At 38.6% G+C, this 24946-nt stretch overlaps 2 protein-coding genes across 5 annotated transcripts in view; one reads left to right on the top strand and one right to left on the bottom strand.

Annotated features, from left to right (window-relative positions):
* neurl1aa (neuralized E3 ubiquitin protein ligase 1Aa) overlaps positions 1 to 20280 on the bottom strand; it is a 57315-nt gene extending 37035 nt beyond the window's left edge. For both annotated transcript variants that reach the window (XM_048987204.1, XM_048987206.1), the window contains exon 1: positions 20075 to 20280. In XM_048987204.1, the coding sequence (XP_048843161.1) occupies positions 20075 to 20156 (82 nt within the window). In that variant the 5' untranslated portion in view covers positions 20157 to 20280. The remainder of the gene's footprint in view (positions 1 to 20074) is intronic.
* A 1416-nt stretch (positions 20281 to 21696) lies between these two features.
* The window catches only part of cfap58 (cilia and flagella associated protein 58), a 39387-nt gene continuing 36137 nt past the window's right edge, over positions 21697 to 24946 (top strand). For all 3 annotated transcript variants that reach the window (XM_048987201.1, XM_048987202.1, XM_048987203.1), the window contains exons 1-4: positions 21697 to 21869; positions 23268 to 23525; positions 23645 to 23793; positions 24058 to 24214. In XM_048987201.1, coding sequence (XP_048843158.1) covers positions 21861 to 21869; positions 23268 to 23525; positions 23645 to 23793; positions 24058 to 24214 — 573 coding nt within the window. In that variant the 5' untranslated portion in view covers positions 21697 to 21860. The remainder of the gene's footprint in view (positions 21870 to 23267; positions 23526 to 23644; positions 23794 to 24057; positions 24215 to 24946) is intronic.

Consider the following 24946-nt stretch of genomic DNA (forward strand, 5'->3'; position numbering starts at 1 on the left):
GCCCATTACATTTTTTTTTTCTCCAGGCAGCATGTTGCCTTTGCATGCCAGCTGGCTCCTGCGAGTGCCACAGGAAAGCTTAATAGCGTGATTACCTGTGATGACACTCACCGAAGAAGCAACAAGCTACACAGGCCTGGCTTTAATGCCAGCACTAAAAATGTGAAGCTATGATATAAAAACCTAACTGAAATATACTACTATATCACAAGTAATCACACCAAAATGAATGATCACTGGGCAGGTTGGGCTACCAGGCCCCGATGTAGCTAGTATCTAACTCCATTATAACCCCTTTTGATCTTGCCTATGGCGTGTTCCTGTCTCTTTTTTAAAGAAGTTCGGCCGTCGCGTTTCACGCCGCGATATTCTGCTCTTGCAAATGCTCGCTGCCTTGATATAAATGACAGATGGCAGCTCAGAACCGAATTCCCCAAATAAATATGTAATCCGCCTCTCACATGGGCTACAGCCCGCAGCACAGCTTATCCCGCTGGCCTTGCCGTAACATGAGGTGATGAGGGAGGTGAACTCGTCTACAGGAAGGTTAAAAGGGGGCAAATGGCATCAGTCAAACGGCACACTGTGTTTTGGCTACTGATAATGAAGTATGTAGTGGTGAAACATGTACACAGGGCTGGGTAAACCCTAATTTGGGTAAAGTATCCTTATTTGGGGAGACGGGGATAGCTAGGAGCAGGGTCATTAGCAAATACTAAATAAATACGCTAAGTAAATTGCAGTGTCGTCAGGGGCAGAAAATAAATCCTAGAAAATAGGGTGAGGACAGGAAAACGTAGGTATTTTCATGACAGTTGAACTGGTTCGCAGTGTTTTATGGGTTGTGGCATTTCTCAGGTTGCCAAGGGCGTAAAAACAGATCATAACAATACTCACCACACATCTCCACACATATCACAGAAAACGCAGGAAAGGTAGAAGTAACCAACACACTGATATGTCGATAATTATATTTGCTGAAAATGGTATCTTGTATGATATTTGCCTAATTCGTTTAACAATAATGATTGAGTAATTGTGATTCCGTACTGTATCTCAAAATTGGTTTCTGTGTGTGATAACGCTCTGTAATAAAAAAAAACAGATCAAGAGAATTAAGCTGCAGGCTTAGAATGACATCAAACATGATCATTAAATAACTAAATGTGTTAGTTGTTGCAATATAATTCCTCAAATACCTTAGATCGAAGACATCCATAATAGTAAAAATTATGGTTGAAATTTTATACAAACCTTATAAATGATTGTTTCCTAGAGATTATCCATTTAGCTTAAAAATTTCGCACTGATTAAAAACGGCTTTGATTAATCACATAGCATTGATTACTCATGTTCTTAGACACATTCTCCTTCTTCTAAAACTTTGTTTCAAATGCTCTTCAATCTTTCCATAAGCAAAATTAGTTTCATATGACTGAAAATTGTAGTTTCTTAACTTCCTGAATTAGGACTAATGTGATTTCAATAACAGGATTAATTTAATCATTCCATCAAAGTGAATGGATAAGGGAGCTTCCACAAAAACTGAAAAGAAGCATTCTGACGTCATTTTGTATGGGATTACAGTATAATGACAATGAATTAATTTTTTTTTCTCTTACTTACTTAAAATAAAACAATGGATATACATTTTCATTTGAATCTGATTTAGAACTGAAATAATTAATGTCTTGAAAAAATAAGCTTGGGTGTCCTTAAAAAATCCTTATTCCTCATTTGTTATTCCTCGCTATTTGAAAAAAAAAACTGTAACCATCCTTTGTTACAAAGCTTGTAACCGTCCTTTGTCACAAAGCAACAGGTATTGACCATGCTCAATTTGGTAACCGGGGTTGGTTTTATGATGATAGCATGTTTTATTGAATTACACTGAAAAATCTGGTAAAAATCCTAACAAAGTGGCAATTTAAAAGGAAAGTATCTCGATCTTAAGTTGAAGGGAAGCACCATTGACTTCCATGCTATGACAGAAGATCGGCATAAGAAATCTTTCATTTCCTTCTTCTATAATTGGCCAGTGGATGTGCAGGAAATTCCAAAAAAATGTTTCTCGAAACGGAGCTAAACAATTGTCTCATTTGGAGGAAGATGAATCCCTAGAAATGTAGCTGGTTTATCAGGCCCCATCTCTTTCGTTTTCAGCTCAGTGAACATCCCCATAGTTTATTTGTAATCTATCTAACTTTTTCCCAGGCAGCAAATCCCCTTCATTGCAGCATCAAGGCAAATACCCATGAACCGTTTGCAACAGTACAGCCTGCAGTGGGAGGGTATGACCAGTTCCAGCACAACATGGCTGCTGGCTCCAAGATCACAACATCTGACATTTTCTTATAGAAATGGTCAAACGATTTGTTGGTCTTTTTGGGAACATTCTGCAACACTCCCTTGGCACTCTCAAAAGGGATCATTTGTTCAATTGCATAGGGCTGCGCATTTATTGCTGTGCTGAGAAATTTGTTACTGAGAAACATCTGAGGTCTGACCTGAACATGAACACGGCTAGGTTTGAGTTACCTGTTTATAGCGTGAGTTGGAATTCAGGCTTGATTTGTTCCCGTCCTTTTGTTGCATTGGCGCCAGTAATTTTGCCATATTTTGTCTTCTTTATCATCTAGCTGCTGGTGCAAGAGAGTTTCAGGTTGTCCTAAAATGGGAATGTATAAGTGACCTTGTATAAATGTTCCGCAGCGTAAACGCGATTAATCTTCTTTTTCAAGGCAAATACAGTATGTTGGAATTCTTAACAACGTGCTGGACACACTCAGCAGTAAACATCTGCCAGAAATAAAAGGAAGGGGAATGCACTGTGTCTACTGAAAGAAGTTTAAATTTCAAAGAGGGAACACAATACCTCCACAGCAATCTGCCATTTTCCTTTTCTCACTGTACTGTTGATGCTGGATCATTTTCTGACGGACTCCCCTTGGGGTAATTTCACCCCCTACGCCATCTTGATTGCATTTTCAATGCCCTCTTCATGTAAAACTACTTCCCTCGGTTCAGCTCCTTCACCATGCTCAGGTTTAGCAATTTACCTACATTTCCTGCTACAGATTTGACTGTCTTCTGCATAAAATGCCCCGATTCTATGGGCAGTCATGTCTCCTTTAGCCGTTGCTAATAGTAAAAATCCATCACTTAAGCTTTTAATTTCTAAGCCTGCTAATAAAAAACACTTTCCGTCTTTAGAGCTTCTACCAAAAAGCACAGCATTGTTTCCAACTTCTAACTTAGCGCTTGCCTCAAAATGACCATATCATACTGACCTTTTACCATATGCTTTAATGGGAATTTGACCTTTTACAGGTTACCTTGGTTACGGAGGAAGCTGACGGCATGGCGAATAACAACTGTGGTACTCTGTGAGGGTGGAATCATATAAGGATTGTGGTGGTAAATTCAGCCGGTCATTTGTAAGTTATAGAAAGCATTTATTTCCTTCAAGCTGTGCAATAATGGGTCCCACACATAATTATTTTGTCTTGAACAGCAACCAGTGCTCTGAATCACACTCACTGGCGATTTTCTTCTTCTTGCTCAAAAACAACTTCACTGTGTATGCGAGTGTGACACATGGTGCTGCTGTACTCCTACGCAGAGACTTGCTGCCTGGAAGGAGTGAATGTAGGTGTAAAGGGGGAGAAAGGAAACTACTGGATAATGTCAGACACGCTCAGAGAAGGTGTAGGTGTGGCCGAGCAAAGGGTCTGTTCTTCCCGTGGCATCTCCGTCTGCTTGGGCTTCGGCGTCTGGGTTGTCTGAGAATTATTATTAATATGTTGGCCACAGACTGAGCAGAATCATTGGGGGAGAGATTTCTTATCCGCGAAATGGCATGAAGAGAGGCTGGAGGTCTGTCTCTGCTTTGCCATACTCTACCAGCCGTGCTTCTCCTGTCTATCATCAAGATAATTGCGCGCAGAATAAGCACGCTGCTAATTGTGGAGCCATGTTTCCATATACAGTGTCAGCGAACTCCAGTGGTCGCACAACAAGGCGCAGGAGCAAGAAATGGATCAAAAAGAAAAATCAAATTAGGTGTGTTTTCAATGTGAAACTAAGAAGAAATGTTGCAGACAAAACCTTTACATTGTAAACAAATGACTAACGCATCAAATGCAAAGGTATACCTTTTGGGGTTGGGGGGGGGGGTTGAGGGCCCCACCAATTCATCATGACAGTATAATTATCTGGGGGGCTGTATTGGCCGGTTACATCCACCCCCCCATAATTACAATTTACATCCATGATCAAACAACAAAATTATTTTGAAATATTTTTTCTTCGATCATTCATACATGTATAGACATCAGTGAAAAGCATTGCGGTCCTCATGTTTGGCAGCGATGCGGTTGCTCAGGCACCTCATTTCAAAAATGCATGGGAACCATTAACATTATTCATTAAGATTATTATCCTTATTACTAAACTAAAATGCAAGTCCTGCAAACACACAATTTCCAAAGAAGCACAGGTCTCTTTAAAACTTCATGAGCCTTCCTAGTCCTGTAAATGTTTTGAACGCAGAATTACAATGAGTCTCTGTTCTCGTGATCCACTAATTGAAATGATCAGCTCGTGTGTGTTTTTACAGCCCCTTCGGTCGTGACCATTCTCCGTGATCCATCTGCTATTCATGAAGTTTCCCTTAATTGACGTAACTGGTCAATAAAGCAATACGTCAGGTTTGTTTTTTCTTGCTCAGCAACAAAAATGGTTAGCAGAGGAACCCCATTAGCTTGAAAATAACCCACGGGAAAAAATGACAAAAACTATCCTCTTTGATAATATACCATCCACCCTAAACTGTTCTGTGTAGTTTTACTCACGTAAGGGTAAACCAAGCGACTATATCAGGGGTACTCAACTGGTGGACCGAACCGAAACACAATTTAATCCGGACCACACGATCGATCCTCAGCAATCCACCCGGCAAATTTTATTATCCGTGAACTCCCCCCGTCAAATTTTATTGCACCCCTCCATCGGGGCCCGGACAAAGATTTGACCTCCAGGAGCCGCCTTGAACTATTTCTACAATTCATTATACTTCTTAGTAAGAGTGAGCTATGCAAAATTTTATTCATTCCTTACAATGCAAGAACACCTGTATCTCTATATCTTTGCCCATATCAAAATCGAGAACTATGCCATAACCACAAAAGAACTAAATGATTAAGTGGAATGGCATACCACCCATAGCATACACTGCCCGGTGCTCTGTGCCTTCTGCCCTGGACACTTATTGGATAACATAATGGGATTTCATTATATTTTATGCCATTGTTGTCCTTTTAAACTACAGACTGATTTTCCTCAGTATGTAAGGTAATAAATATCGGAAAACAAATTAAATTAATAGTGTCCTGTCTTTGTAATAATGAATTTATTGTAAACAAAAGGTGAAGATCTTGCTATATAAGCTTAAAATTTTTACAATTACAATTACAAATTTTAACATTTATAAACATTGTACATTATTAAGACATCTGGTCCCCCACACAATTTTTGCTGACTACGCTTATAAACATCTCACATTGCATGTATTTCCTTTAATTACAAATACCAGTAATTGCAAAAAAAAACCGTATATTTATTATAGAATATGCACAAAAAGCAAGGCCACGTTCTTCTCTTACTGATTAATTCGTCCCCATGGCTGGTTAGTCAGGTAAGTATTTCAGTTTTTTCTTTCACTGAGGGCCAGTCATTAGGTGCATTTCTCAGACTGCTTGGCCCAGTGATCAGCACAAACACAGAGTCCGAGGACTTCAATACCGCAGTTTGTCTTGCCATTCTCACTCTCAGATATCATGCAAGATCAGCAAAAGTTACAATTTTATAAACGTTCGCCAGCTAATTCAAATGGCTTCCTCTTCCTGCAACCGTGCAGATTTTATATGGCGAAGGTTAGAGGCCTCTTTTTGGCAGGGCTAAGCGTCTTTAAGACCCAGCACCAGCCCCAAAACACCTTGCTGGATGCTCTTTTTTTCTGTAAGATCCATGAATAAAAACTGCAATGATTATAGACAGACTCAAAACGTGGCTCGGAATTTTATGCCAGATGTTTTTTTGTCTGCTTCCATTAAATCTTACCTTAAATTACCTCAGATTTAGTGACGTCAAAATGGCCGCCCAGGTTCTTTCTGCCAGCTGAAGACTACATTCAGTTGAGAAAACCTTTGATTTATTAAAGACCATAGAAAGAGTCATTGAAGATTATTCACACGTGACAATCACTGATGAAATGAAAAACTTTCCTCAATAACACAGATACACATGCTAACTGACTGAGGGGACTATCCTCCCATGCGCCTAACTCAAAAGTATGAAATGTTTTAAGCGCTTTTTTGACTTACGTGCTCGATGGGAGAAAAGACCCATGAATGAATAGGGATGCATGCAGCTACTTCTGCACTGACCGTGATTTTCATACAATGTGCTGTAGTAAAGATACTGATCATTTATTTAAGTCCGACATTTCTCTCATGCTAAATCAGAAAGCTACATGTTGTGCACGTGCCACTCAAACGCATTTAGCAAACTCCAACTCTGCGTTCTCCATTTAATCCCGACATCTATGTCATTCCAAGGAAAACCAGAAACCAGCTTGAGTAATACGAATGACAGCATTATCCACTTCTGAACTTCATTATTCTTGTTAAAGGCATTTTGGGTAGATATACTGTGTATAAAAAAAACAGTTATTTACACACTGTGGTAAAGGGGAAGCTGAATTTTATTTTTTTTAAAAATCTGTAAAAAAATGCTGAAAATCTGTAAAAGGGTAGGACTGGCTAGGGGTGGAATTAGGGTTTTTCCCATAGGAATTAATGGAGAATCCCCAGAAATTCAAATGTGGTGTGTGTGAGTGTGTGTATATGATGAAAATGAAGATTTATTTATTTATATTTTTTTGAAAAGACGTTAAAATAATTAGGCTAGAGTTTGCACCAACATACTATTATTTAGAGAGAAAAAAAAACAGAGAATTACTCCAGGCCTTTATGTAATAATGATATCACGTTGACTTTCAAGTAATCCCCTTCTATAACCTAAATAATCTCAACAGTTGGTTGACATTATCTAGACGTTTTTGATAGAGGGGCAGTGGCCCAGTGGGCTAAGCCTCTATACTTGTAAGCAGAAAGTTACTGGTTCAACCCTGGCCTCAGCACATTTGCAGGTACTTGAGCAAGGCCCTTAACCCCCCCAGCTCCCTGGGCACTGCTGTGGGTGGCTGTCCTTTGTGGCCAGCTTGCTCTCACCTACAGGAAGCACGTTGGGGGAGGTATAAAGAGCCTCCCCACTAAGGTATACATAAAGTAATGAGGTGTTATTATTTTATACTGAAAAAAAATAAAATATATGCCTTTAACTATTGAAAGTACACAGCCCTGTTTATGTTGAGAACTTGTGTATATATACACAAGTATATATACACATATAGGAAGATCAGTGTGAACTGTTCAGTTATTTAAATATACACTCTGTGTCGACTTTATTAGATACATCTAGCTAGTATGACCCATTTTTGCCTCCAGAGCTGCTTCGAGGGTAGACGAGATGTGCATTCAGAGCAGCTCTCCTACACACCACATTCGTACTGAACTGCTATTTTGGCACTTGTGGAGCCAGAAATGTCATTGACTGCATTTCGTTTTTGTTTGTCGTCCCATTGTCTGTAAACTCTAGACACTGGTACTTGAATATCCCGGGAGAGTGGGTCTCTCTCTGAGATGCTGGAGCCATCACGTACGACAGCGAAAATCACACCACCTTCAAAATCGCTTAGATCAGGCATTTCAGCCAATCTAATGCTTGGTCGAACCGTAACTTAACCTCTTGAGCTTGCCGGAGCGCTCTGTGTATTCAGCTGCAGCCACATGATTCGCTGTCCGGAGCGGCAGGCTGCTCGCAGAGGCAACCAGATAACCCCAATATACAGTACTGGCCGCTGAGTGTATGTGATTGTTTGACTCCAGACTGATTCAAATAACAGCAATATTTTCGAACTTTAAAATACGCTTCCCACTGATAGGAAGATCATGAATTGTTTTTTTGCCATTAATACAAGGCAGTAAAATATTATTAATATTAGTATTCAGGTATTATACCGGTCATATAAAAATAACACACTATCATGAATTTCTCATGTCTGCTCGGTCTTTGTGTAATGTGATATTGAAACTGTTTCGAATGGTCTACTAAATCCAAATAATGTAATGATTTTTTAATGTTTATCAAAAGGGTTTTACGAAATACTGTTTTCCTATTTTGATATCAGCTGTACAGTGAGCAAAAACCCTGACTATGAGTCGACTCCTACCCTCCTAATGTCTGAATAGATATCTGGGGTTCTAAGGCAGACTTGTGTTGCTCATGATGCCTCTACACTTGCCTGCCTCTGTCCTTGATGTGTTTCCACTTTCCACTCTGTGAACCATCCCAGATGGTGCCCCTCTTCCCCCACACTCCCATTTCATCCAACATCCCACGCAGCAGCTCCACTCGTTCTGGACTGGTGCAGTCTTGCAGAGGGACACACACTTCAAAACACACGGACCAACACAACAGCGCGATAATTTATATTTCGATCAGGCGTTTAATAAGGTAGAATGTTCTCTTTCAGCTGGATTATATTAAAGGGCTCAGGTCAGATCCCCTTGTGATATTTTTGCATGAGTGTAGATATTGCTTTTTTGTGAAGTCTTTTCAGTTAATTAATTAGTCAATGCTCCAGTACAAACAGATCCTTTGTACTACTGAAGTATGGTCACAATATTTTGGTGTTGAATACATTGTTCTTTTGGCTGACTAAATAGTATCCATTTAGTATATCGACTTGGTATCACGATATTCATTATTCTTTACATTACTGGAGCAGGAGGCTACAGCTACCTCAATGTTTACATGGCAAAACTATGCATAAAAAGGTGCTTATGGAGTATAAAACCAGATAAAATGTGACCAACTTCCCGCAGTTCATAAATATACTATAAATGACCCACCGATAGTTTATTTACATAATGGCTAGCAAAATGTTCTCTCATGCGATATCTGATATGCAAATGAAAATTAATAAATTAGGTAATCAATAAATATATAAGTGTAAAAAAAAATCGGAGCCAGGCATAACTTTTCATGATGATATAACCAGCATTTGAAAAAAAAACTCTTTTATGTGAACTACAATGTCATTTTGGTAGATAATGGGGACTAATTTAAGTTAATGACCGTTATTTATCCACAAAAATACTCTTTTACAGATGTTGGGAATTATGATTTTCCTTATTTACTTAAAGAAATTCAAATAAAGGCCTTATTAAAATAAAACTGTGAACTTGAACGTGGCAAAAACTTAAGATGGACAAACAGATTTTTTAGCAGAAATCCTCTCCCTTATCCAGTTTACCCAGTTAACTTTCATTTTCATTTTATATAAAGTACATAGAATTTACCATATATAAATACCACATAAGGCAACTATTACCATATGCTATTATATGTAAACAGCTGCCCTATATTTGCTTTATAGCTTGATTATGTATTTCATCAATGAACACTTCTAAAGGAAGGAGAGGATGAGAGATCACTTGTACGAAAGGCCCGCCTCTCATGCAGATTAGGGTAGATAAACACGTCCCCAGGTGATCAGTGCATATTTGCAAGAACAGAAAATCATTCCCGATACCATTTGCATTTGTTTTTCCCATCTGATTTCTGTTTATAAATAGACTGTGGCCAAATCAGCACACGAGATGCCAGGGGGGTTGCGGGATAAGAGATCTGTCTATGACGCATCGGTGATCTATTTTTAAAACTCCAGAGCGATCGCCGGGTTTGACGAGATCTGATTATGACGTGCAGCGTAATGTAAAATGCACATAAAGTAACAACGGGAATGCAGAAAAAGTTGAACACCAACACTAACCAGTGTCTCATTGTTGCTTTTTGTTGGGAGCAATATTCATGTTGCATAATCACACAGGAAATTAACAGCATATAAAAATCTATTGACCATCTGTTGCATCTGTATCATTAAACTCATTCTTAGTGACGACATACTTACTGCAAACAAAATTATATATTTAGAGGGCTCAGGTCAAATCCCCTTACAATATTTTTGCTTGAGTTTAGACATTGCTTTTTTTTATTTAGTATTTTCAGCAGATTAATTAATCAATGCTCCAGATCTTTTCTATTAGGTTGGATAAACAGATGCTTTAGCAGAAATCCTATTATTTTGCTAGTTCACCTTATTAGCCTTCAATTTCATTTTATACAGCGTATTCAGCCACGGAAAAAAATTAAGAGACCAAAGCACATTTTTTTGCGTCACTCATTTCTCTATTTATGGGTGTGCGTCAGTAAATAATACTTTATTTATTTATTTTTGCAAACTGCAGCCTGGTTATTCTCTGTTCTTCGTTAATGAAGGGCTTCTTCCTTGCTTTATGGGACTTCAGTCCTGCTTCTAGAAGCCTGATACGAACTCTCCCAGCAGTGCACTTCACACCCGCACTTCATGTTTCCCATTCCTTTTGAAAGTTACTTGATGTCATCATATGATTCATGAGAAACTGTTGGATAAGTGAACGGCCATCTCTGGCATTAGAAATTCACTTCCACCCTCTACCTGGCTGATTTCTGGTTCTTCCCAATGTCTCCCGCTTCACCTTCTTCTTGTCTATTGATGTATTTCAAATTTTGAACCAGGTCAGCGTAGCCTTCTGCCAGCAGAACCATGGTTAAACTGGGATTTAAAAATGCAGATTTGTTTTAAAATATAGAAAAATATATAAAAATAAATTTTAAAAAATCCGTGGTTGCATGTATGAATGTATATAAATAAAAACACATACATACATACACATTGTATAGATTATTCGGTATCAATTGTACAGGTCACTCTTGTACTGAGCTGCTAGTTTTGCAGGCCTTCCTGTTGCCTTTATCAAGTCTGGCCATTTTCCTCCTACCTCTCTCATTAACAAGGTGCGTTTAGCCATTAGCTAGATGTTTTGGTAACACTTTACTTGAGAGGATACAAATGTTTAGTAATAACTCAGTTACTACTGAAGTATAAATCATACAATAGTCACTACTTAGCATGAAAGATGCGTCTTGATTCATTAATGATGAACAAACAAGACATCAGTACTTCACTTGTGTTACTCATTACTTGTCCCTTAAAAAATTTCTTAGTACTTCCTTCAGTGGTTCACTAAGACTTACAGTATAACAGATATAGTAAAATATAGCAACTGCTTGGGATATAAATGATGCATCACGATTCATTAACGATGAACAAATGTGAAATCGGTATTTTACGTTACCGATTATTTGTTCCTACAGTACTTCCTTCAGTGGCTCCTTCAGGAGTTCATAAAAGTTTACATAATTAACAGATATAGTAACAGATATAGTACATGCTTGAGATAAAACATGCGTTATGATTCATTAATGATTAATTAACATGAGATCAGTACATAATTAAGACTTACTTTGTGGTTAATAAGTAATGGCATAATACAACATTTTATTTGACCCCTCAATAAAGTGCTACGGATGTATTTTGTTGATCAGATTATACTCTATAAACACTTCAGTGCGTTAAAATCCCTGGAGGGCAGCTGTTTCTGAGATGCTGGGACCACCATCTTTGGTACAAATGATCACACTGCCTTCTAAATTGCTTAGGTAGGGCATTTTAGTCATTTGAATGCTTGGTCGAACAGTTAGAGTGCCTCCCAACCCTGTCTGTGTACTGCATGAATTGAGTTGCAGTCACGTGATTGGCTGTTTGGAACTGCCAGCCGCTTGCATTAGCAGGCAGGTATATCCCATAAACTGACCACCGAGTGTAGATGGCGCTTCAAATGTTCGTTGTCAGTTTGTTAAATCATGCATAGGAGATGGATGAGGCCTGCTGAGGTAACTGTGTTAGCCAGCAGTCCTGGAGCTCATTACACATATTATATTAATGGACAGCATGGTACAAATGACTGTTCAGTCTGTTGTCTCTTTTATTTCATTAACCTGTGCTGAGGCTTGTTGTTTTTTTTTGACAGAAACATATGTAACCACATTTATACAGCTACAATAAATTATATCTACAGTATGGCCAATTATTATGCTAATATTGGAAATGCAGTTGGAAAGTGCATATATAAAAAAAGCCAAGACTGCAGATTTTGGACATCGTCTGTTCTTCGTTAAACTGTACAGTGTGGAGGTCTGTCCCATGTTAAAGCTTGTGCAAAACGATGAACAAAACAAAATAAAAAAAGACAATGTACCTCTGCTAATGGAAGCCCTTTTTGTTAGATTTTTTGTTCGATTTTTTGTTCCATCTTGATTAAACCTTTGCTATATTATATTGATGATAATTACTAACAAGCGAGCAAGGAGACAATGAAAGTGCTTGTGACAATGAAAGTGTGGTTTCATAGTTTTTTACTGCTGTGCAGATCATTGCATTTGAAAACTTCTGCCATTTCTGTGTCAAGAATCCTGATTCCAGTGTCTTCTGAAAAGTTTGCATTCACGAAAGTGACCTCTGAATCAGCAGTCTTTCACCTATATGCATCATTTCATCAAATTCCAAAGTCCAAAGCAACAGCCACTTTGAGTAAAGGACATATATTCTTCAAAGGACAAAGAAATGAAAATGAATGACACGGGAATGGTGATTATTTACAGAAGCTGACTTAAATTCCATTCTGACTCTTATTAAAATCCTAGCAGCTCATATGTATTTTATTACAGGAATCAAGCCCTTTTTTTAATCTACCTCTTAATCTGAGGATCTGAGGAGATGGAAACACGCCAGCGAGGCTATGAATCATACTACAGGGCCATCTTAGGACTTTTTATTAAACCGAGATGACAAGCAGGTTGATTGTAAAAATAAAGCAGGCTGGCATTCAAAGGCTTTGACACAGTGCCACTTTGGGGAATGCTACTGCCTCTCTGATGATTAACACTGGCTGCGGGACAAACCAGGAAGTGAAATGATGCAGGAAACAGGACAGCCATGCAGTTAATTTCCAACAATGAAAAGCTGATGATGTACAAGCCTTTCAGTGTGGGCCGCTTTGTCTTCCATAGGTAAAAACATGTCTAGATTGATAACATGTCCATAACACTCCACAATATATAAGTACACTTACATTTACGTAGAGTATGCTTTGATAGATGTAGGTATGCATACATATACAGTACAAATGTGTGTGTGTGTGTATGTTTGCGTGTGTTTTGTTATATATTCATATACATTAACAAATATCACATTCTAGGGGTACCAAAAATATTTTGCTGTGTGGAGCATAGATTTTAAACACATGATGTATGTATATCTATACACTATTTAAAAAGGCAAGCAAACACTTCCACCCTTCCTAAGTGGTAGAGAATTGGAGTTGTCAATATAAATGCTACTGCTTTATTGTCACTTAAAGGTGAAGAAAATAGTGGAAAGTGTTGTTTCCTTTTTTTAATTTTATTATGATTGGTTATTGTACGGGGCGGCATGGTGGTGCAGTGGTTAGCACTGTCGCCTCACACCTCTGGGACCCGGGTTCGAGTCTCCGCCTGGGTCCCATGTGTGCGGGGTTTGCATGTTCTCCCCGTGTCGTCGTGGGGTTTCCTCCGGGTACTCCGGTTTCCCCCCACAGTCCAAAAACATGCTGAGGCTAATTGGAGTTGCTGAATTGCCCATAGGTGTGCATGTGTGAGTGAATGGTGTGTGAGTGTGCCCTGCGATGGGCTGGCCCCCCATCCTGGGTTGTTCCCTGCCTCGTGCCCATTGATTCCGGGATAGGCTCCGGACCCCCCGCGACCCAATAGGATAAGCGGTTTGGAAAATGGATGGATGGATGGTTATTGTACAAGAGAAAAAATGGATTTCCATTCCACACAACTACAAGGCATGATCTTCATTGTGGGTTGTAGGTCAATGTTTGCTTTATACTGTAGATGTTATTCAAGTAGGGGGCGGCATGGTGGTGCAGTGGTTAGCACTGTTGCCTCACACCTCTAGGACCCGGGTTCGAGTCGCCGCCTGGGTTACATCTGTGCGGAGTTTGCATGTTCTCCTCATGTCGTCGTGGGTTTCCTCCAGTTTCCCCCCACAGTCCAAAAACATGCTGAGGCTAATTTGAGTTACTAAATTGCCCATAGGTGTGCATGTGTGAGTGAATGGTGTGTGAGTCTGCCCTGCGATGGGCTGGCCCCCCATCCTGGGTTGTTCCCTGCCTCGTGCCCATTGCTTCTGGGATGGGCTCCGGACCCCCCGCAACCCAGTAGGATAAGCAGTTTGGAAAATGGATGGATAGATGGATGTTACGTAACTCATATGTTATGGTATATGGCTTCATAAATTGCACCTCTGCATAATAGTTCAATACTTTGCTGACTAAGGGCTCTATTTTGACGGCGGAAAAAACTGACTTTGCGCCACTTTTGCAAACATTTTAGGTCCAGAGAGTACCGATCCAGACCAAGATTTTGTTTCAACCAACCACTTGAGTACTCTGTGACTGTGACTCTTCATACTCAACTGCTTGGTTGAAACAAAATCTTGGTCTGGATTTGTACTCTCTGGACCTGAAATCTCCACCTCTGCTTGAACCTTGTGCAAAACGTTTACCTTACAAATTTCAAACCATACAGCGTTTGAAACAACTTTTGAAAAGAAACGTGTTGGTAAATGAATATGTTTTCTTACATTATAGGGAGTTACAAAAGTTGACACTTGACCATGTCAATCTGATCTCTTAATTAAATATCCAATTAGAAAGCAATTTATATCAGCTGTAAAGTCCCCAAAACAATAAGCTGTTGTCCGTTCATGTGGGTATGAAACAACCAGAAATGGAGCAGAAACGAGAATATTATATCCCACTGGGTACTGCTTTGCAGAATGGCTTGTACTGTGGGCCAGGCTAACCGCACATTCATGTGCCACAATGTACAGAACATGCTCACAGAACAATGACGCGATCTCTCTGGGGAAGGATCTCCACAAAGCCTTTCTCATCAGCACACCCTGTATCCACATGCTTATTCATTCCTGGTTTCTGTCCAAGTCTTGCAGCTTTACATAACATTGAGAACGTCAAAGCGAAAGAATCGAAGTTTAACATGGTTTCCATTCTCTAACAGTTCACGTACAGCTGGTTTTGCCTTGCCTTCAGATTTCCATTGCATTTTCTCTGGAGTGTGATTCAGTCAAAAATACTGGAACTTGTGCTTTATGAAATAGTGACAATTAATGTATTGCTCTTTATCTATTCAATGCATGCATCATTTATTAAACACATGCATACTGACTTAGGAGAATGGTGATCAGGAAATTAAAGGATGAAAGCATGGAGGTTAAAATTAATTGCAAGGTGTAGTTTTCTGCAAGCTTCCACAATTTTTTGGTAAAATGTGTGTATGCTTTAGCACTCACCAAATGATATGGTTTTATAAGCCATAAATTATATTTTGTATTTTAACGAAGAACTTGTACAACACCGTTGTATACACAGCACATTGAAAAAAAGAGCTGATCAGTTGCACTTATTTTATAATTAACTTGCTTACAAATTCTGCAGGTAGATTATGTTTTATGAGAAGCACATGTAGATTGGCTTGAATGCCTCTTTTGTATGCCTGGTGTGCACACTTCAGTAACATTTTGTACCCATTACGCAATTTGTATTCCGTCGTCTCCTCACGGAGTTGAGAAGACCTCAGTTCGGGCGTGACTCAAGATTCAAGGGACAGCTGTAGCGTTGTGGCATTTCTGCCCACAGATCGTCATGGGTGTGAGCCCAGCTCCATGGTAATCTCTCCTCTAGTCTGTGTTCATTTCTGGCACAGAATCCACATTCTTATTTTAAATTTACATTGCCAGTTGTTCCAACTCATTTACAGAATGTATCGGGCGAAGAGAATGTGAAGGAAATCTTTTTTTTTTTGTTGCCATATATATACTCACATCAACCATGTTAGCCAAGTGAGAATCTTCAGTTAAGAAAAGTGCATGACTTTCTTGAAGTCTGGAATTTGAATTGATATTCGGGACTCTAAGGCAAGTATATTGCAGGGCTGACTGTGATAGAAGCACATATTAAAGCCATCCCAGCACAGAAAACTGCATTCACACTGGTTACATAGATCATCATGACACAGTTTCATCAACATATCTGCCTTGGCAAACAATGTACCTCTGACATCATAAGTACAGCAAACCCTTTATAAGAGCCAAACTCTTGGAGCCTGGTGGAATAAATAAATACAATCAATGGAACATTCTTGTTTGAAATCTTTGACAGAGGCCAGAAAACAAAGATCAACCCAAAGAAAAACTAACTAAAGCAAAGACCTATAATGAATATTACAAAAACACGTATGTTCCTTTAACAGTTCTGCCGGATCACACATTTCTGTCTCCCTTCTATTATTATCTCCTGCTGATAGCACTCAGGAATAATTGCCATGGAAACAGTTTACATGTCACACTCTGTTGTCAAGGAAACATGGCTGAATAGGCTAAGGTACCTCCTTTGGATTAATATGCAATTCCTCTGGACTTCTGCTCATATCCGTCTTTTACACGTTCACATGATTGTGAACAGGCTGCAGATGTAACATGCTTTATAGGTTTCACACAGAGCACTATAAAAAGTGCCCGGCTACGCTTATACCTGTTCTTTTTATTGAAAGAAAATGAAATTGTGTTTGTGGGCACTAGATTAGGAAGTCGTATAAGGGTAGTAATGCAACTGCGTTCTGCAGGGACTGACTATAATTTGCGACAGCAGAAGAAAAACTCTATTTGGATGCACTCAGAATGCTCTCCTTTTAAAGTCTGAATATTACAGGACTGAAAACGATGACGTCTCGTAGCAGCGATGTAGTCAGTTCATATAAGAGTAAAAAAAACACACACACGCACACAGCTTTGTAATAATATCTTTGTGGGGACTCTCCATTCATTTCTATGGGGAAAACTCTAATCCCAAAATGACAATCCCTACCCAACCTTAACCTATATATTTTACGTAATTACATATGAAGCGTTAGGCCTTCACTGGTAATTTTGACAGTTGACAAAAAACGCCACAAACAGTAATGTGTTAAGCCTATTTCAACACTCATTTTCCTGAACTATCTCTGTCACATGCCAGCTTAAATCTTCAAATGTAAAGTTAAACATCAAATATAAATTTAACTTAAAAAAATATAAACTGTCCTACCCCTGTGTCTTCTAGAGTATAATCTGATACGATTGCTAATGTATCTACGAGTATCAAAGCCATTGTGTATATTTTACTTGGCCACACTCACAATAAACTTTAAACACACACGCAATATGCATTTGCGATCTTTCAGTTTCAGCCAATTCACTAACAAACATCTTTCGTGGGCACAGGTTATTTTATTCAAACAGTGTATTATTTGTTCATTGATTCGAACAAAGCAAATAATCCATTTGTGTTTTCATTCTCTTCCTGCTAGAACCAAACTCCCTGAATAAGACTTGTTTAACGAAAACATCAGTCTCAGAGGTAACAGCAATTGATTGCACTCTATACATTCAGCTGAAGGTAATAGCTATTTAGGATCTCCAGACCTGTTCATTAAGAATCAGTTATTCCAGATAACTTGCTTAAAAGGAATATAAATGATCTGGTATACCCTTTAGAATGTTGCCAAAATTAGGCATTTCTGCCTCTAAAAAGTACAGGAGCGCAGTATGTTGTAACACTGGGATTACAATTTTATCAGACGATGTCCATCTATCCGTCTGCCCAAATGTTGCCAACCAATGTTCTGAGACACCAGCACACGACACTGCTGCCAGATACCAGCCAAAATGAAAACATTACTCCGGTCAATGTGGTACATCCTGTAGCACACTCCCACAAAGTGGCAGATTGATTGCAAATGGTGTTCGCCACAAAAAAAAAAGCTTTTTTCCCTCCGGTTCTCTATTTTTATGTGTTGTTTACAAGCGCCAGGTGGTACAACCATTCCATTTTTCATGTGCATCAAGGTTTCAAAGCACTGTCTTTTTTAAAGTGCAGTTCGATAACCGCAAACTGCAAAAAAACTGCACTGCGTCTAATTCTCTCTCTCTCTAATGCCTAACTGTCACCTTATTACTGTGACATCGTTTAATACAGGACTGAAGTAACCTTACAAATTCTGTAAGGGAATTAAGCACTTTGTAAATATACTTATCCTATTATATATGACTGAAGAAAAGAATGGCTTGTGGCAGCAGAGTACTTCGGGTGCAAGAACCTGTCTCTCATTACTGGTAGGATTATCCTCTGCTCTGGAATGACCCCGCTTTCTGCATGATGAGAGTGCATAGCAATTTGCTCTGGGCCTGTTTCTTCCCCCATTTGCATGCTGATGTACTCTGCAAATGAGGCTACACAAATTTACACTATAAATTGCTTTTCTGTGCTAATTCCCTGGCCCCTGAATTCCAAACGCCCACACCTAACACCATTCCTTCTCTCTTCTCCAAACAGACCCAATGTCCACATGAAAAAAAAAGAAGGAAATAAAAAAATAAAACTACCATGAATGGCTTAGGATGACAAATTTCCCCTCAACACAGTCTGGTGGATATTGTCAAAGCCAGAGGCAACTAATAAACACTTCAGATTTATTATGTTCCATTATTTTCTTATTTATAATAATAATCGTGGTAATTCTTTAATACATTTTCCATCCATCCATCCATCCATCCATGTGTCCGTAGCCACTTATCCAGTCACAGGGAACCTGGAATCCGTCCAAAAATATACAGGGCAGAAGGTACCCTGAATGGGTTGCCAGGTCATCACTGGTGACAGCTGCACTTATTTGGACTACTGGAGAAAACCAGAGAACACACACACAGGGCCAGGTGTTGAGGCCACAGTGCTACCCACTGATCCGGTGTCACCCCCACCTTTACTCTGGCGTGGAATCATTTCATAGTTCTTCCGAGTTTCTTTTACAAACATTCATGTGCAGCTGTATTTTGTATGCGTGCGAGAAAGAAGAGGATTTTTTTTTCCACTATAAAAATCCAAACATGAATGATTAATCTGTTGCTTATCAAGGGCACCTGCAGCACTCTAGTACTAGTTGAAACGTTTTGTATTCATTTACTTTTCTCAATGTCACTTTATCTTGCATATGTTACTGTTAGCTTATGGGGCTACATTTATAATTCACTTAATTCAGATTCATATGCAAGTTTAAAAGCACTTGTCATCTATGATCAGCGCGGTGATATATGCGTCACATAAATACAGTCACTATTTTTTGTCACAGCCTCAGGGATTGTACCTGTAGCTGTGATATTCATGGTCTCCTTCGCTCCCACTTAGTTTGACGCGAATGACGCATCACGTGACCGCCTCTCGCGTTAACGTTAGCACTGCGGTCTTCTTCACTTTCTTTTTCTCTTATTCGAGTCAAAGCAAAGTTGCCTGTTACACTGAATAAAAATTCCACAGCTTTCTTAACTTGATGAAAAAAATAAAAGTAAAAAAGATTAAAATTTAACTTATAATGAGACAAACTTTACTCTCTACTCTCCGGCGCTGTCCTTCAGCACCACACTTTCCCAAGTAGCATGGCTGCCATGTCAGTGTATTACCACTCAAAACGAGCTTTGATTAAAATCTAACATTCACAGGGTTTGGAGCCGTATACTTCACAAGCAGCGCATCAGTATGACTTTCATTGCTACGTAAACACGCGTTTTATCAATTAATTTACGTGTGTATTGCGTAATCAGCAGACGGAATGAACTCCTTATATAATACTCTATTTATGTCCACGTTACAGTATTTCCAAGAGAATAATATAACATTGTGGCGCACAAAGGAAGGACAATATACATTACAAAAATATATTCTACAACCAATTAAATATATTGCAACCATTTATTTATTTGTAATTATTAGTGCATTTGTAGTTCCAAATACCAACTCATTTGACAAAGACCTGCCATTGTCGAGGTAGTAAAGTTTGTAGATTTACTTACCTTTGTAAGAGTTTGGAAATCTTTGAAATCTGCTGTGATGTCCTCTTTGCAAAGACGGGACGCTTGAGACGCTATTCCCCATGCCTGCTCTGAGAAAGGCCGGCTGTTCAGTCCAGATCTTAATGCTTTACTGAAATCTTGCTCATTCAGTTTTGTTCAGCTCACGGTGAAACACCGTACAAAGAGCTACATACAGAATCTCTGGGAAGAAGCAGAAGAACTAAAAAAAAAAACGTTTTAATGAACCATTTTTAGTACAAACGTCACCCAGAAGACACCGGTTTTTGGAGTGGGGGGGCGGAAGGGAGAAAAAAAAAAACATCAGCAGCAGGTCAATGAACTGTTCGCATGAATAAGTATAGGTAAGCACCTCCCTCAGCTCATTTTTCAGCATTCTAAGCCAGGCAGACCACTCTGACAAAGATAAAACATCACTGAGTACTTACACCCATATTAACCATGCAATGACTTGTTATTCAACGTGATACACAGTATACTCATTTGTTTAGTACTACTCGGCTGTTTTCGTTACTTATTAACTAGCTAAGCTAAGCAGTGTCTAGCCCACATCGATGAGCCCCCAAACCGCCTTTTACAGGGTGCATTTCACACCAAACGCTAGTCACCACTCTTTCCCCGGGCGATCATGTATGTTATGTAAATATAACTGCAGCCAATTCCGTAAACATAAGTTAAAGCACAGACGCACAACAAATAAAAAATATTTCGAATTTAGCATTACGGATGCACGTTCTTTGTAATTGGAACACTTCGGTAATTACTTACATTTGTGTTTTTAAAATAGCCTATTCTCAAAGACTAAAGAAGTAATTAATAGCGGAAATGTGAAAGTGATTTTGGTTGAAGTACTGAGTTCCCGCTTTTACTGGCTGTTCTTATCAAACACCGACATAAATTAATAAACAGAACGTGACATACCAGCCGCAGAATATAATTATTTGAATTAAGTATTTATTCATTAGCTAACCTGTGTTAAGGTGCCATCTAGTGTAAAAAATAAAAAATAAAAAAAAAACGTTCACTTCTATTCTGATATTTCATTGTCTCGCCCAGCCTACCCTACTGGACTTTTCTGTAATCCTTTACCTATTAATATGCATATATGTATATATAGGCAGCATTATACAGCAAACCCTGCAGGCCAATATTTAGATGTGTTGTGTTTAAAAGGCATTGTAATATAATAACAATGGACTGCAAGCCCATAACAACAACATAAATAAATAACAACAATAATAATAATTATTGTTATTATAATACCAAACAGCATCAATATAATCAGTAAATTACTCTCTATGGCAATATGCACTGCCGTCTTTAATTCTTCAACGCAGTGCTTTGAAAAGACATGCAGTTTTTACTTTACAACGTCCGCGAGTTACTCGTTCAGTTAAGTCTACTTTACTACTGATCATAAAATTGATGGCCTGCTTCTAAATAAGGCCGGAGTATCACGTTATCTAGGCAACTCTTCACTACATTTTTCGCCACGCATCCGTCACTAGGAACGTCTCCGTTCTTGGGGTGGAAAGATTAAAAGGGAACGCTCGACTCAAATTACGTCATCACGTCATTCCGTGAACTTGCGTGGTCTCCTGGAAACAAGGACGCACATAGTTGCCGAAGTCCCTGATCCACGCGCTAATGAACAGTTGTGACATAAGAATATTTACATAAGATTTTATAAATCATTAAGGATTTCTCATTACATCACATTATTTTTCATCGACTTTCAATAAACGTCAAGGACAAGAGCCCACTAAATATGACGGAGGTAGGCTTTTCACGTCTTCAGGTGGATGGGTCAATTACTTAGCCAGCTAGTTAACTACTGCCTGATTTAGATATTTCATAATAGTAAAGGTAAAAATATATCGTTTCAGCCGTTTATTAACTTAGATATTGTGTTAATTACTATTTTATAGCAGTTTTTATGGGAAAGGGATCTTTCATGGCTCCCCTTACTGTATCAGTAACCTAAAAAAACCTTTTGTATATGCATATTCCTATTGTTTTGTCAGGAAACAGCCTTCTTAAATCTTATTTATGACATTGTCCCACTGCACACGATCTTAGGTTTTTCCACTGCATTGACGTACTTGTCCAAGCAGTATAAAGGAATTACAAAATTTAAAAAAAAAATGCATCTGACATGACGTGGTTACGAGCTTGTTGTTGATAAGTCCCTTTTTGATTGATAAGAGGTTGGCCACACGTTAACGCTACACAGCCAAAATATGCGGTGTACCAGCTCCTTCGCTGAGAATTACACTGGCCCTGAAAACAGGAATGCCTTTTTAAAAAAATATGGCACTGAAGTTGGCAATACCCAGTACGAAAACAACTCAATCTGATCCTTGCACACAGTTCACACTAACCCAGTGGTCTGGATGCATTTTTGCACACTATGCTTTTATAATGTGTCCCCCTGAGCAAGCTTGGCCTGCTGCTTCAACACCTTTAATATATACCCTTGATTATCATGGAGGAACAATAACTCATAGTAGCCTAACATTTGCATTGCATCTGAAACGCCTGTGCTCTTTGTTAGTAGACAATGTACCTACTGTGTTGTAATGGTGCAGTAGTATTTGTTACTCACTTATATCACAAGACTAACACAAAGTACCAAGGTAACTAGATCACAATTAATGACATGAACAAAAGAGAATTGTTAATGTCTCTTTCATTCTGACCTCATTTATTTACTCTGTCGTGTTTAAGAATCCGTACCATGAACCTCTTCCAGACATTTGAGACTATGAATTGAATGTTAAAATCTGTCTGTTTCCCTTTTAAAATAATAATCAAGCGTGTTACTACAATAGTAATGGAATATCTGACTTAGGTGGGTAATGATAGACATGCATTCAACAAAGGTAACAGGGTTCAGTTGTACTGGAGTTCCCTTTCAGCTGTCTTTATAATTCCTGCACTTAACACACCCTCTAGTGAGGTGTTCCATTTGCAGAAATATCAGAGTACAATTGGCTTGCAATTTTTTGGTTAGATGCCCCATTTGACTCACACTCAACACTTTACTAACCCTGAGCGGCTTATTGTAATCAAAACACAAAATGTATGTTTTGAAATTGTTGTCACTCACCCCAGGCTAAAAAGAAAAAAAAAATGAGATGAAATGTTAATACCAGTTTTGACTTTTTGTTTAAAGGAAGAAAACTCCATTGAGAAGCTAGAAAAGGAGTCCCAGGAGGTTCTTAATGAACTTGCTAGAGACAAGCATCTAGAAAAATTTCGCATTGAATATGAAAAACTGACCAAGGCCTTAAAAAAGTCCCATGAAAATGAGAAGAGACTCATGACAAAATGCAAGGAGTTAAATGCAGAAATAGCATCCAACTCTGTCAAAATCAACGCAGCACTAAAGTTATCCCAAGAAGATCAAAGCACCATAAATTCCCTGAAACAGGTATGCTCCCTGGGACCTACAGCATGGTGCTGCATTAGATGGACAGATAAAATAAACTTTTCTTTTCTCAGCCAGTCAAATATTGAAAAGTGTGCTCTCAAAATATTTTCCGGTTTTAGGAACTAGAGAAAGCGTGGGAAATGCTGGATGCCACTCACAAGAAGGAACTAATTGCAGACGAAACCATTCAGAATTTAAAGAATGATGTCACCAACTTGACAAAAATTGTGCAAAAAGGAGAAGGTTCCTCCACAGGTCAGGAGCACAGGTGAGTCGTTCTCTTTTGTGCCAGCGTGCTGAAGTATACAGTTCATAGGCTATGTAAATCGCATTTGATCCTCTAAATATGAGTAGAGATATTATATTGTTAGCCATCTGCACCAGTTCCCCAGTGCTTATGCTTTGTCACCTTCGATGTTATTTAAAAAAAAAATAGACCAATGGACTTCAGCCGCATGATATTGAAAGTCTTATTGAAATGAATAGAAAGACCAGCTTTATTGCTCTCTGTATTTTTTTTTTTTTTTCTCAGTATGAATGATTTGCTGAAAATCAAAGATGATCTCACCAAGGAGAGGGATGAACTCCTTGCGGAAGTGGTGAATTTACGGGAGAATCTCACCAAGGCCACCATCAATCAAGAAGAGATGGAAATCTCGAAAGAGAAGGCCTTGGAAACCATATCACAGGTATTCTTGAGGAATTCTGCAGCAGTGAGGGCACAGTATCAGTGTTGTCAAATTCCTGCATGGGAGGCATTTGTGCATATATTGATCCATCACCCTTAATCACCACGTTAATTCATTTTAAGTAATCAAATTAATATCGCACTTCTGACAATTTGAGCTGTTTTACAATGTATGAAAGAGAAAGAGTAATATTATTAGAGAAACACATAATTGTGTAGATAACGAACAACGGATCACATCAGCTCACCTATTACAGTTAGTTGAAATGAGAAAAGCTCCCATTTAAACCTTTACACGTTAAATTTATGACACCGATATTGTTAAGTGTAGTGTATTTTATGGTACCACATGTTGTTTTGTCTGCATTCTTGCATGATTTAAGTTGAAATACACCTTGTACACTGGGAACAAACCTGGGTGTGGATAAAATCTGCCATGCTGTTGAATCATAAATGCAGTATATATATATAAATATATATATTTTGCTTAGTATAAATTGCTCACGACACCCTATTACATCAATTTCTTTACTAAAAAGACATTTTATTAGGTTTTACTTTTCAACGGTGGATTGCTGGAGTGTGGAAATTTAAACTCTCAGATGAATTGTATATATTTTTTATTATTGTTGTTTCTAAAGTTTTGTTCCTCATGTAAAATAGAGCCTGAATATCACTGGCTAAACACAATCCATTTTGGTCTGATTTTATTGGCTGCCAGCCACACACACAC

The sequence above is a fragment of the Brienomyrus brachyistius genome, chromosome 20 (assembly GCF_023856365.1).
Source record: "Brienomyrus brachyistius isolate T26 chromosome 20, BBRACH_0.4, whole genome shotgun sequence".
Lineage (NCBI taxonomy): Eukaryota > Metazoa > Chordata > Actinopteri > Osteoglossiformes > Mormyridae > Brienomyrus > Brienomyrus brachyistius.